Source organism: Globicephala melas, chromosome 8 (genome assembly GCF_963455315.2).
Source record: "Globicephala melas chromosome 8, mGloMel1.2, whole genome shotgun sequence".
NCBI classification, from domain to species: domain Eukaryota; kingdom Metazoa; phylum Chordata; class Mammalia; order Artiodactyla; family Delphinidae; genus Globicephala; species Globicephala melas.
The window spans coordinates 5,091,139-5,104,869 of record NC_083321.1 but is presented as its reverse complement, the minus strand read 5'-3'; the positions used below and the strand labels follow the sequence as shown (position 1 = coordinate 5,104,869).

The window sequence follows — 13,731 nt, the reverse complement described above, 5'->3', positions numbered from 1 at the left end:
ATAACACTGGGTAGAGTCTGGTTACAGTAAGGGGTACATGGGAGTGCAATTTTTTAAAGCAGAGAAACCCGAAGTCATTAGAAGCATGTGAGCCAACCCTGAGAGAGAAGGGGGCCCTGGCCAGCGTGCTGGGCTGCAGGGGCAGAAGGCAAGCGCCCCCAGACTGGCCGAGGAGCCATCTTCCTCTTTGATGCCTTTCGGACTGACAAAGCCAACTGACATGTTTACCGAAAGGAGTTAAACACTGAACAAATACGTGACTTCGTGTATCCCAGCTCTCGGTTTAGTGGATATTCTCATATTTTTTCTTACAGAAATGGGATGATATCCTACACGTTTTTCTAAAACTCGCTTTTTCTCCTCTTGATGTAGCCTGGAGATTTTTCTGTTGGTTTGTATAAAACTCGACCTCACTCTTAATAGTCACACAACACTTCGTGCACGGCCGTGCCGTAACTCCGTGCACCTAACCCTCTCTTCATGGGCGCCTGGCATTTATCACACACACTGGAGGGAATCTTCTCAGCAGACACACGAGCCCCACCTTCAGCATAACAGGCAGCAATTCTTACCTTCCTGACAGTCATTGTGACAAAACACGACTGGAGATGGAGTGGATTCAAGTAATGATCTGGAAAAGGAAGGTTTTGCTGTTACTTCTCACCCTTTCAGCTCCCTCCCGTGGCAGGACCTCTGCACACGCTCTCCCCACTCCGGGGGGCCCTCCTCGGAGCCCTCTGACCTCGGACCCCAGGCAGAGCCCTCTGTGTCAGTCTGTTTTGACCTCTGGTTTCCTTCACAGCTCTCATCACAACCTGACATTTTTTTATTTACTTATTTTCTCTCTCTCCTAACAAAAGAGAAGCTCCTTGCAGACTGTCTTGGTCACATCTCCTCAGAACCAATCCTGATGCTGGCTCAGCAGACACTCAAATATGTGAGTAGTTAAAGGTGGAAATGCTGACACTCAGGCGATGGATGAAGGCTAGAAGCCTGCGTGCCCCCCGCACCCTGGAGACACCAGCGTAGCCTCTACTCAGAAACCAGTGTCAAGCTTCTTACTCCATCCCCCGCTAGCTTGGGCTGATCTGTTCCCCTCATCGGCTGACACTCGCTGGCCCGCCCCCATGGTTCTTGTTTTTTTTTTTTTTTTTGGCGGTACGCGGGCCTCTCACTGTTGTGGCCTCTCCCGTTGCGGAGCACAGGCTCCGGACGCGCAGGCTCAGCAGCCATGGCTCACGGGCCCAGCCGCTCCGCGGCATGTGGGATCCTCCCAGACCGGGGCACGAACCTGCGTCCCCTGCATCGGTAGGCAGACTCCCAACCACTGCACTACCAGGGAAGCCCCTTGTTTTTCGTTTTTGTTTCAGAAAAAACCTACCGCCCTAGTCACTGACCAGGACTAGAATTCTGGAATTTTACTTCCTCCGTGAAGCCACTCATATAAAACTGTAATTCCAGATGACAGAATTAATCTGTTTAAACTTATCCCACAAAACCAATGTAAAAGAGGAGAGGTGATGCCACTCATATAAAACTGTAATTCCAGATGACAGAATTAATCTGTCTAAACTCATCCCACGAAACACCAAGCCTCAGGTGATGCTTCCTAACGTTCACTGAAAGCAGGCGTGGTGACTAAGAACATTTACATTTCTGGACAGATGCACTTTTACTAAGTTAGGAAATGGAAGCAAACACTCACCTCAGGTTTTCTAGTTCCAAAGGCAGGTTGTAACTGAGGAATTTGTGGAGCTGCTTAACTTTGGATTCCCCAGTAAATTTAATTCTCAGCACTTGATTCAGGTATCTTGCAAAAGAAGGGAACAAAGGATCAGTGCTCAATTCACCTAGCTTGCTTTTGGGGCTCTAGTTCAATGTAACCATGCAAAACCCGCAGGGCCCCTGACCCCAGACGGAGAGGAGGGAAAAGGGCCTGGGGTTCAGTACACTCTAGGATGTGGATTTTCTGCCCATCTAGCCTGTTCAGGAGCATTTCTGCAAACAGTCTGCTTTCCTGGTTCAGGAATTGATTTTTACACTCAAGAACAATTTATTCATGAGACAATCATCACCAGCGGACAGCCTGTGCGCTGGTGGACCGGGGAAGGCCTCTGACCCGCACGGCAAGCAAGAGCTGCTCTGGAACCCCTGGGAGCCACCGGCGGGAAGCTAGGTGAGAGCCCAGCGGCTGATCACTTACTTTTCCATTGTTCCAAAAAGCCATTTTGGTTCCTTATTGAATGGCATTTTCATACCATGAAATCTGGCCATTTTCTCAGCTATTTCTGCAGAAATATCTGGCAAACTTAATTCTTCAGTGTCTAATCGCCGGCTCTGGAATTAAAAAGGGGAGTTAGAAGATGGCGTTCATCCAGGTAACCCGGAAGCGTGAGAGCACACAGCCCTAGAGCTAGAAGCGTCTTTCTAGGGCATCTAAGTCTCATCCAGGGCGCAAAATTCCTTCAGAACGGGCACTGTGCCCTGCAGACAGCACTACTCAGGGAGGGGCAGGCCAGCCACAAAGGGCCATTTCGCTGTGACAAAGTCCTTCTCACGCACCTATGGTCCTGCTCTCCCGTCACTCTACCCCACACTGCGGGGGGCTCCTTCCTAGGCTCAAAGCGCCGGGTCGTCAGCAGTTTATGCCGTGGCCCGCGTCCAGCTCCCCCATCGGCTCAGCCCTCCTCTCAGACACAGGGCAGGCGGTGTGGTGCTCAGAACAGCTTCCCAGCAGAAGGGGCGCCAGGCGCTCGGGGCGAGGGTTTCCCACTCCTGCCCTCGGGGCAGCTCAGCACCCAGCCTGGCCCAGAGCAGCCTCTCAGGGCAAAGCCGACCAGGGACAGGTGTGGCAGGGGGCTTCCTCCGTCTTCTGCTAGTGCAGCCTGCGGCCACACCCGTCCTGGCTGCGCTTTCACGGCTACCCACGGGAGCACCTCTTATCTTTTCCAAACCAACCACTTCCCTACCGAAACCCAAAGAGAGATTTTTCTGAGAATCCGAAGCCATACAGCACAGGAGTTAAGAGTGAGTGTCCCCAAGTTAGAGAAACCCCAGCTCAAATTCTGGGTTTAACACTCATTTCAACGCTATGTGGCCAAGGGTGTACTTTTATACCTCTGTGCCTCGTTCTCTGGGTTCTGTAAAATGGGAACCAGGACATCAAGTCCCCGACAGGGAGCTCTGAACTAAAGCAGACGCTGCAGGTCAAGGCCCCGGGCCAGCACCCAGCCATGGAAGTCTCAAAGGATGGCAGGTGCCTTGTGATCGGAGCTGAGAGCTCCCTGAAAGCATCAGGCTCAATCCTCCCCTCAACCCCAGACTCTCCCAAGTTATCAAGTCGCGACAAGGACAGGGAACTCGGCGTCTAGCGGCGGGACGCCAAGCACTCCTCGAGGCAGCTGGCGGAGCTTTCATTCGGCTGTTAAAGAAGGCCCGTAACTGGTTTGGCAACGGGGACAATTTAAAGCTAACGTGAACAAATCTTGGAATCCAAGCTCTTTTCCCAGCACAAAGAGATATGAGACTGACTACCATTCTCAGAGGTCACTGCTCTCGTGTGTCTGCTGGAGGACAGCCATGGGAACAGGTGAGATGAACTTCATCTCACCCCATTCAGCGGTCAAGGGTAAACCTGGAAATAACACACGCTGACAGGCTGAGGCAAATGGAGTCGCTGTTTCTGGCGGCAGAAACAGTTGAACCCTGGCAGTTTCATATGGTTCAACCTAGCATTTTAAAATAATTTTTAAAAAATCTTTACTATGTTATGTAGTAAACGTGTACACGAGTAGAGAACTTTAAAACTTTAAAAGAAGAACAGGGACTTCCCTGGCGGTCCAATGGTTAAAACTTCACCTTCCAATGCAGGGGGTGTGGGTTCGATCCTGGTGGGGAGATAGGGAGCCAAAAAACCAAAACATAAAACAGAAGCAACATTGTAACAAATTTAATAAAGATTAAAAAAAAAAGTTAAAAAAAAAATTACAAAAAACAAAAAGAACAGGAGAACAGTAACTATTCCATAGACATAACCACCTATGTGCCCTGATCTCAAGGAGCTGTGTTTCCCCTCGAGACGTTTCCATTATTCTAAGTTGTGTTCACTGGTCCTCTACCTTTTCTAAAAAGGGAAGTTTTATCACATGTGTATTTATTTATTTTTTAAATTTATTTATTTATTTTTTGGTGGGACATGGGCCTCTCACTGTGGTGGCCTCTCCCATTGCAGAGCACAGGCTCCGGATGCACAGGCCCAGAGGCCATGGCTCCGGGCCTAGCCGCTCCGCAGCATGTGGGATCTTCCCGGACTGGGGCACGAACCCGTGTCTCCTGCATCGGCAGATGGACTCTCAACCACTGCGCCACCAGGGAAGCCCCTTTTTAAAATTTTTTTTTTAGGTAAGTAGTGGATTTATTTAGAGAGAAACACACTCCACAGACAGAGTGTGGGCCATCGCAGAAGGTGAGAGCGGCCCACGTGTGTATTTATTAAACAATTTGTATCTTGCTTTTTACTGGGCTTTATACGAATGCTATGATACCGTTTGTAGCCTTCTGCAATTTGGTTTTATCAACATTATGTTTTTTAAGACGGATCCACGTTGGCACTTATAACCATACGAAGTGTTTTGTATTTCCAAAATTCTAATACTTTGCTATCTCATTTGATTCTCATGCTAGACAGATGTTACTGTCTTTAATGGGAAAACTATAAATAAAACTATAAATAAACTACAGGGATTTCCCTGGTGGTGCAGTGGTTAAGAATCCGCCTGCCAATGCAGGAGACACCCGTTGGAGCCCTGGTCCGGGAAGATCCCACATGCCGCGGAGCAACTAAGCCTGTGCGCCACAACTACAGAGCCTGCACTCTCGAGCCCGTGAGCCACAAATGCTGAGCCCGTGTGCCACAACTACTGAAGCCCATGAGCCTAGAGCCCATGCTCCGCAACAAGGAGCCACTGCAATGAGAAGCCCACGCACCGCTACGAAGAGTAGCCCCTGCTCACTGTGACTAGAAAAAGCCCGTGCACAGCAACAAAGAGACAACGCAGCCAAAAATAAATAAATAAATTTATATTAAAAACAAAAAAACCTACAGCCAGGTGCCAGGGAAAAGACTGAAAGGCCTCTTCCATGTAGGGAGGTACATCCATTCCTTCAAACATGCCCCAGGCTGGCAGCTGGCACACACGGCACCACGTGTGAACGAGAAGAGGGCACCACGCCCCCTCCAGCCCCCGCTGGACGCAGGCCTGGCGAGCAGAGCACCCTGTCGGCCAGGTGTCCTTGTGCTCTGCACCACCTGCACGACTGTACCGGGCGGCCCTGCACACCGAGGCCTCTCATGGCCAAGACATCACATGAGGCAAGACATGAAGGCAGCAGCCCCTAGCCCTTAGGGAGCTCACAGAGCTCAAGAAGGGGTGCCCTTCCACGAGCGGAAACACAGGCCAGCAAGGCTCGGCATCTCCACCCAAACGAGCCGGTCACGAGGCCCAGACCTGCCCCACACTCAACTTTATAGGGAACTCTTGAGGCTTAAAGCCCTCTTCGGGGTTCGGGGCTCAGGGTACAGGGCACGGGGCACAGGGCGGGGGCTATGCACACAGAACTCTAAACAAGGCACACTGGCGGATGCTAGGGCAACACTAACAATGCCTCAGCACAGCAGGGAAGGGAAAACAGTCCTGCAAACGGAGGATCTGAGCAAGGCCTTGAAATGTGAAGGAACTTGACAGGCACATGAGGGCAGGGGAGACCCTAAAGTGGGGGGGGGGGCAGTGGGAGACAAGGGAAAGAGTAGTGGTGGCGCCCGCAGGGCAAAGACCAGACACGTGGCACAGTGCGGGCAGGGCCACGTCCTGCAGCAGGTTCTATAACCAAGGCCCGGAAGTTGTTAGGTTTCACAAACAGGCCTCCTCGGAGATTCTGGGGGTCCGGTCCCAGACCAGCACAGTAAAGCGACCGCAACAAAGCGAGTCACGTGAATTTTCTGGTTTCCAAGCGTGTCCAAAAGTAATGTTTACACTACACTTCAGTCTATTAAGTGGCAATCACATTATGTCTCAAAAAACAATGTACATACCTTAATTACAAAATATCTTATTGCTCAGAAATGCTAACCACTGTCTGACAATGCAGGGCCACCACAGACCTTCTATTTGTAAAAACCCAGCATCTGCGAAGCTCAGTTAAACAAGGTCTGCCTGCGTGGTTCTGAATGGATGAACGTATCTTTGCAGGAAAGACAGAGGTTTTGATGTAAATTCAAGAGAAATTTTGTTTTTCTTTACTTCTGTGATAACATAGGCCACATTTACTATTTTGGACCACAGCGCCTCGGGCTCCTGCACTGACGGTGACGAGACAGACTCTGTCTTCTCACTGTGGCTCCCATCACCTGACCAGCCTTCCGCGCATCTTACCGGGATAAACTGCTCCAGGCGGCCTTGGGGGAAGATGCCAAAGAGCTTTGGCCCCAGCGACCTCTCTGCAAGGATGGCAAACATAACGCTCTCCAGAACCATGGCCTCGGCGCCCTGAAACAGATGGCAACACACAGCCGGTTAGTGAGTGTGGACCACGAGCCAGGCACCGGCAGTCCTTTCACACAAGCCGATTCACCCACTCCCACAGCAACCCTGAGGGCGCATCATCATCATTATTATTTTTACCAATTGTTGTTTTTATTACCACTGTCCCCACTTTAAATACGAAGAAACAGATCTGTAAACCTCAGGATCCATGCTGGCAAACATCACACTATATTGATGAGATTTAAAATTCAAGTTGAATTTAGGTCACTGGTTCCAAAAATAGAACAGTATCAATATTCTATCGCTTCTATTTATTTTAAAACTCATATGAGTCTCACCCTTGGCATCTTATCAAAGGTCACAACAAGTCCATCCATTCTGGTGACGGTTGATCTGCTTTTCGGTCGAGAGTGCCCAGGGAAAGAAAATGGTTCAAAGGGCCCTCTGCCCATGAAACTGGCCTGCGGGGTCCCCCACGGGGTGCGGGGCCCATGCCAAAGTGCACCCTAGCACAGGGCGCTCAAGGGTTCGGTTTTCTGCTCTTATCCCCAGTCTCCTCTGTCGTTTAACATTTGTCTTCTTGTCTACACCTCTTTGACGCTCCTACGTTCCGCCTTTAGTTACTCCTAATAACGAAGAGGGATCTAGAGCCATTCTGCCTTCAAAATCCACCTTTTGGTCTCAATTCAAATCCACTCCTTAGTCCTCTTCCCTTAAGCAGGAAATTACAGCTTAAGAGTTTCCATCGGTTGGGGCGAAGGGCGGGAAGGAGCCCTGTGCCCAAGCGTCTTGAGGAGCTTCTATGGCGATGTGTCGGGAGGGGCACCAGGTGTGGTCTGGAAACACTCTCAGGTGATTCTAGGTCACCCCTTGTTCAGGGGTGAAAGGGGCCGTGGGGACAGGATCTCAGAGAAACACTGCTCAATAAAACAGAGCTCTTTAAAATACACTCATTTTACCAAAATGGATGGAGAGACTTAGCAGGACAAACTCATCAGGCAGGGACATGATTCTAAAGTTGGCGAGAAGAAAACAAAAAGGAAAAAAGAAAAGCTACTTCCAAAGGACATGGGGCCATATTAAAGTAAAAGTAATTCAGTCACTTTTACATTTTGGGGAGAATGCGTTTGTTGGTAATCCATCCACCATCTTGTATAATCTCCACAATTATGATCTAACCATCATCACCTTGTGAGGCCCAACCTCTATTCACTAATTTGCAGTTCTGTACATATGACTGCTATGAACTGGACTGTGTCCTCCCAAAATTCAGAGATTGAAGCCCTCACTGCCAGTGCGATGCTATTTGGAGATGGGGCCTTTGGGAGGTGATGGATTTAGGTGAAGCCACGAGGGTGGAGCCCTGACGGGGTCAGTATCCCTATAAGAGGAGTCCCCAGAGAGCCTGCCCTCTCTCCCTCTCTCTCAGTCTCTGCCTCCCTCTCCGCCACGTGAGGACACAGGCAGAGGACGGCATCTACAAGCCAGGAAGGGGCCGTCACCAGAACCTGGCCGTGTTGGCACCCTGCCCTTGGACCTCCAGCCTCCAGAACTATGAAGAATAAACCCAGGTGGCTTTTTCTGGCAGCCCGAGCAGACTAAGACAACGACAATCCAGACACAGCACTGATCTATCTAGTTAATGGATTTTAGGAGGATTCGACCAGACGGGTTTTATCTCTTAAACGCTTAGAGAATGAGAACGAGTTCCTAACGGCTCTACTGAGCTGGCAAAATGTTTTCTCTCACTCACCTGACCTCACAGCAAACCTAGGCAGGAGGTACGGTCAGTGCTGGCCCCATTTACCTCAACTCCGGCCTCAGAGACACCCCACGGGAAGCGAACCCTCTGCTGCCGCCCGCCCGAGCGATCGGAGGCTGGCATCGTGGACGAGGAGGTGCAGGGCTCGGCCCAGACCACGCCACCTGCAGGCAGTGGCTCTTGGCAGCCCCTTGCCCTCTGTACAGTCTCCCACCTCAAAACTCCAACCCACTCCCCAACTGTTTCCAAAGAGTAGGATCGGGATCTCCTCTGTCCTACGGAGCCAGGATTTTGCCAGGATTAAAATTTGGTTTTTCAACCTTTTTCTGTGTAGCGTGACTAAGCTGGAGGGCACTGGGGTTGGCATATGTAAGACACACATGTGCAGCCAATCCGAAACAGCCCTTTACGTCTGAAATGTCTAGTTCTAGACACAGATTTAACCCACAGTATGACTTCAGGAAGTGTGCGTGGTGCCCACGCAGTGCAAAGTCTGCTGGGAGCTGACTTCACACGTGGCACCATCACTGGTACCGGGGCCGAAGCCACACTGTCCAGGATCCTCCAGAGCAGGGTCCACCCGGTGCCAGGATGGTGGAGAGAAGATGGAAAGAGACTTAAAGAACTTTCCCATTCTCTTCAGCACTGCTCTGCACACTGTGAACAAGAAACACCTTTGTTCTTCTGTGATACTGCAGTTCAATATTTACTCACAGTAGGGAGAAGGGGTGGTGGTGTGTGGAGGGAAGAATTTGGAGAGGAAGGAAATGAAAGAAAATGCCAAGTCACAAGCAAGAAGGATGGGTAGGTTACGAAGGACAGCAGGTATCCTCAGGTCTCAAAACCCTCAAGGAAAGCGAGCTCAGTGAAGGACAGGCGCAAGGGCGTGACCCGGTCCACTGCCTGCAGCACCCGGGCTCGGCCCCCACCATCCACCCACGGCTGGTCCTGCTTTCTCAGGAGAGCAGCTCAATACCTCAACTTGAAACGAATCACGATGGCTTCAGAAATACTCATTCATATATTCACCCCCCCAAATGTAACTTGGACATATACTCTGTACCCAGCATGTGCTAAGCCCCAGGGAAACAATAAGAACAAGACACACGTGGCTGCTGCCCGGACAGAGCCTGCGTTCCAGGGACAGAAACGGCCGGAACCGAGCAGGGCCATTGGCAGACCGGGGCAGCGCAGAGAAGGAGCAGAGGGTATCCTGATGGAGCGTGACGGGGTGGCCACCCACAAGCAGATACGGTGACCCTGACGGGGGCAAAGCAAGGCCTGGGAGGGGCCGATGCACGGAGCAGAGGAACCGAGGAAGAAGAGGACCGAATCAGCCCGGAGAAGCTGCTGGGGCTGCCGCGGGGTCTGGGCCAGATACAAAGTCCTCGGCGTACGGCCAGCGTTAAAGCTAACGAACTGGCCGAAGAGGCGCAGCACAGAGCCTGAGGACGCCCAGCACCCACAGCAATGTTTCCAACCGACTGTGCCTACAGCAAGAAACCCACTTTACACGGCAACCTAACACCCCCTGATGTACCCGGGCCAGCAGGAGGGGAACCGGGGCAGCCGGTAGTGCGGGAGGCGACGATGCCTGCTGTCAGGACGGGCGACAGCATGTCCTGTGTCAGACGCCGTGGAGACAGCGAACAGGGGGCAGAGGAAAGTGGGCCCTGGATTTGGCAACACAGAAGTTGTCGGTGACAGAACCAAGAGTGGCTCTGGGAGCAACGGGGACAGGGTCAGACGGACACCCGGGCAGAGCGGGCAGAAGAGCGGGAGGGGCCGGGGTGGGGGGCTGGGGGAGGGTTAGACTGACTTCTCAATTCATCTGTGTGGTTTTCCTCCTTTAAAAAGTCCAGCAATAATATCGAGATTATGACCCTCCTGAGAAGACGTAACAGCATTTCTCTGGTGGGGAGGGGAGGCCAAAGAGCAAAGAAGGTGAGACACACACAGCGCAGGCCAGGGAGGTGAGCCCACCAGACTTGCTGGCCCCCTCCTGCGGCTTAGCACCACAAACGGGAATGGAGCCAGGCCTCCCGCTGGAGGAGACCGGCCATTCAAAGAGGCTCAAGGGACACACACCACCTTCCCCATTCTGACAGCCAACTGCCCACCTTCTGACACAGAGGATCAAAAACAAAATCACAGCACCTACTACTGTTGCCTGCTGGGCCCTGAGCAGAGATCCAGCCGGCGCAGGAGGAGGAGGTGGTGTGGCAGTGACGCGCGGGTCCCCGGCGGCGAAGGCACGTTGGACTAATGAGAGGAAGGGACAGAAGAGTGTGCACAAGCAGTGGGATCCCGCCCTGAGTTTAGAATCTCATACGAACAGGCAGACGTTAACACGTAATACGGAAACTTACAGTCACGGAAAGTGCAAAGGTGAGGCACTCGGTGCTGTAGGAGCACGAATGGAGGAGCAAACCTACATGAGAGAGCAGGAAGGGGCTCCCTGTGGAAGGAACCTGGGAGCCAAGATCCCAATTGTAAGTAGCAGTTGGGGGGAGTGGTGCGGATTGAAGAGCAGAGCATTCCAGCCAGAAGCAGCAGCATCTGCAAAGGCCCCGTGGCAGGAAGGAAACCACACAGCTTAGGGTCACACGGCTGGAGAGCAGGGAAGGGGGAAGGCGTTGTGAGATGAGACCAGGAAGCTCGGCGGGGGTCAGGCTGCCGGGACCTGGCAGGATAAAGCCCACCTAACTGGGACCAGGGCAGGCAGCCACCACCGAAGGATTGTAAGCAAGAGGCTGACGCGATCGGATGAGCAGTTCAAAAGCTGGCTCTGGCAAAGACGAAGGGATGGTCTGCAGGAAATAAGAGTGGAAGCGGAAGCCCAGGGAGGAGCTGGTGGCAGTTTGGACTAGGCAGGTGCACAGTCCAGATGGAGAGAAAGTAGACAGATCCAAGATATGGTTCAAAGGAAAACCACCAACAGACTTGTGGATGGGACACAGGGGTGAGGGGACAAGGGTACAGAAGGTGACTCCCTGCTTCCCGGCCTGCCCAGAAAGGCCAGATTTAGATTTTGCTGTTTGGAGGGGTGGGGAGAGTATGGGTTCGGTCTTGGACCTGGTGAGACACCCCAGGAGACGGGTAGCAGCTAGTGTTAGTTCCAAGCAGGGCTGTGGGCTGGAGGAGCTGCAGACCCTTGGCCCCTAGGAGAAACGCAAGGACCAGCTTTGGATCAGGTGGCCTGGTAAGGCGGGGGGTGGAAATAGGGCCTCAGGCCTGGGGACTCTGAGTACTTAAGACAATCACAGACTGAGCCCACAAAGGAGGCAAAGAGCGGTGCAGGAAACGAGGGGCCTTTACTTCGTGTCCCTGTGTCCTGGCCACCTTCGCTGCTAAGAAGTCCAGATAAAACAAGAGCTGGAAACACACTTCAGATTTAGCGTCGTGGAGGTCCTAGTGACCCGACAGCTTCAACTCCCAGAAAGGACGAAAGTCTACACACAAAGGGCCCAGGAGGCTGAAGACAGCGTCACCCCATGCAAAACATCCATGGAACCGCGAGGAGAGAACAGCAGCGCTTTTATTCCTTTATATGCTCTCACCTCTTCTACATTTCTATTTCTTGATCACTTTAATAATTCGTATACAATTAGTAAAACCAGTGTATTTACGTGTGTCAATATTACGGGGTGCGTGGTGTGTATGCTACACACGCACACCCACACACTCCCCCCGTTATACACAAACCTCCACACACCAGGGGAGTGTGCTCAGAAGTTGTTCACTCCCTGGAGTGTGGAGATCACGACTCCAGACGCCCCACCTCTGAGCCTCAAAGAGGGGGCAGGTGCTCTGGACCTCGAGCTCTTCTGAATATACGCATTTCTGAGTGAAATCTCATATTTAGGAAGAAGCCTTCGGGAGCCGGGCACCACGCAGAGGGAAAAACACTCCTGCCCGCCCCGGGGGAGGGCAGCCACTGAGACACCTGGGCAGCGACAGACTGCCTCCACATCAGAGTATCACGCACGCAGGTCACCCCAAGTCGCCACCTCCTAGCACCCCAAATGCTGTTCAGATCACCCTAAAGGCACCAAGTGCACTCCCTACACCCTTAGTAGGAAATGGAACACAGACTGTTCGCTGGGTCTCACTGTGGCAGCTCCCAGTACCCCCAGAGCCCCTCCTCTGGGACACACAGCAGGACTCCAGGGCAGGAAGGGGCACTGCCAGAGCAGGGGGGCAAGGCTGCCCACCACCAGCTCACACCTCACACAAATGCAGAACGGACTGAATTACTTACTTGAAATTCATTGTCTTTCTGAGCTTGTTCGGATCCCTCCTTATTACAGGACCGCTACGAATGAGAAAAAGCAAACACTTCCAGTGAGATGGGGAACACTGAGCAGACACTAACTTTGCAACCATCAGAACAGTCACGGTTTACAAAACATCACAGATCTTTAGCGAGTGTTTCTCAGCGCAGTCTAAATGCACCACCAGTGTCCCACACTAGGACCAACACCTGAGGAAGCACTTCATTTCTTTACGAGAAAAGGGACGTGCTGTCGAGACCACACAGCTGTGAGTCTCACCACCATCCCGAGTACCTTTTCACAATTTCATTGCTGGAGGAAAGTCAGTGGAGGCTGCTCTCCCAATCAATCAGGCCTCCTCAAGACAAACGCTGGGCTGGCTTATCTTGTTTAGCCAGGTGGGTCTTTTGAGGCAACGCCAGTCCCAGGAGGGTGCTGTCCTGCAAGGGCAGGGGGCGCACGTGGGCTCGCGGCCGCCGAGGTCAGCACAGGGTGGACGAGGGTGCCCTGTGTGGGCAGGAAGCCTGGCACCCAGTCTGCGCGGCCAAGCCTGATCATCAGGGCACCACTAGCTCAGTGTGGAGTCTTCCTCCACCCGAGAGAGGCCTGTGCCAGTTTAATAAAGGCCCAAACTTATTTCGTATGCTAACGTACTGAGAGATACTTTCATCGCTCTCCTCAATGAAATTGCAAATTATTGGTAACCAGGATCGAGTCAATAACACACCTCAACCACGAACTACCATAAGCAACTCTCTGGCCACATCCTTTCTTCATGGCAGATCTTATCTTTTAAAAGCAACCCCCCACCCCAAGTGCTTTAAAAACCTTCAAACGTGTCCTGTCAAAATTTTATACTCAAATATTGCCCCTAGAAAGATGTTATTTGTTAAAATTAAACTAAGTCTGCTTACGTCAGACACAGAAGCCCATAAAGGAAGCTCTTTAAAAATGTTAAGGTAAAAGATTCTTGAACATCCCAGGAAAAACATACCTTTCCATTCCACAGCTTTATCAAAAATACCTGTACCAAGGGTAGAAAGTGTGGACAGGAAAAAAAATGCCACGTTAAGCACCACCAGCTACTCTAGCATCATTCAAAACACCTAAGCGGTTTAAAGCGACAGCTCCCATCCATCATACACGGAAATGA

The 13,731-nt window shown here is 51.8% G+C and overlaps 1 protein-coding gene across 7 annotated transcripts in view; it reads right to left on the bottom strand.

The window, feature by feature from the left end:
- CHKA (choline kinase alpha) overlaps positions 1 to 13,731 on the bottom strand; it is a 62,176-nt gene that overhangs the window by 13,265 nt on the left and 35,180 nt on the right. For 4 of the 7 annotated variants that reach the window (XM_030833320.2, XM_030833316.2, XM_030833318.3 and 1 more), the window contains 5 exons: positions 12,566 to 12,619; positions 6,432 to 6,545; positions 2,204 to 2,337; positions 1,706 to 1,810; positions 573 to 631 (listed from right to left, as the gene is read on the bottom strand). In XM_030833320.2, coding sequence (XP_030689180.1) covers positions 573 to 631; positions 1,706 to 1,810; positions 2,204 to 2,337; positions 6,432 to 6,545; positions 12,566 to 12,619 — 466 coding nt within the window. Of the gene's footprint in view, positions 1 to 572; positions 632 to 1,705; positions 1,811 to 2,203; positions 2,338 to 6,431; positions 6,546 to 12,565; positions 12,620 to 13,572; positions 13,603 to 13,731 lie in introns of all 7 variants that reach the window. The other 3 variants (XM_030833317.2, XM_030833319.3, XM_060302848.1) reach the window with 2 other exon arrangements.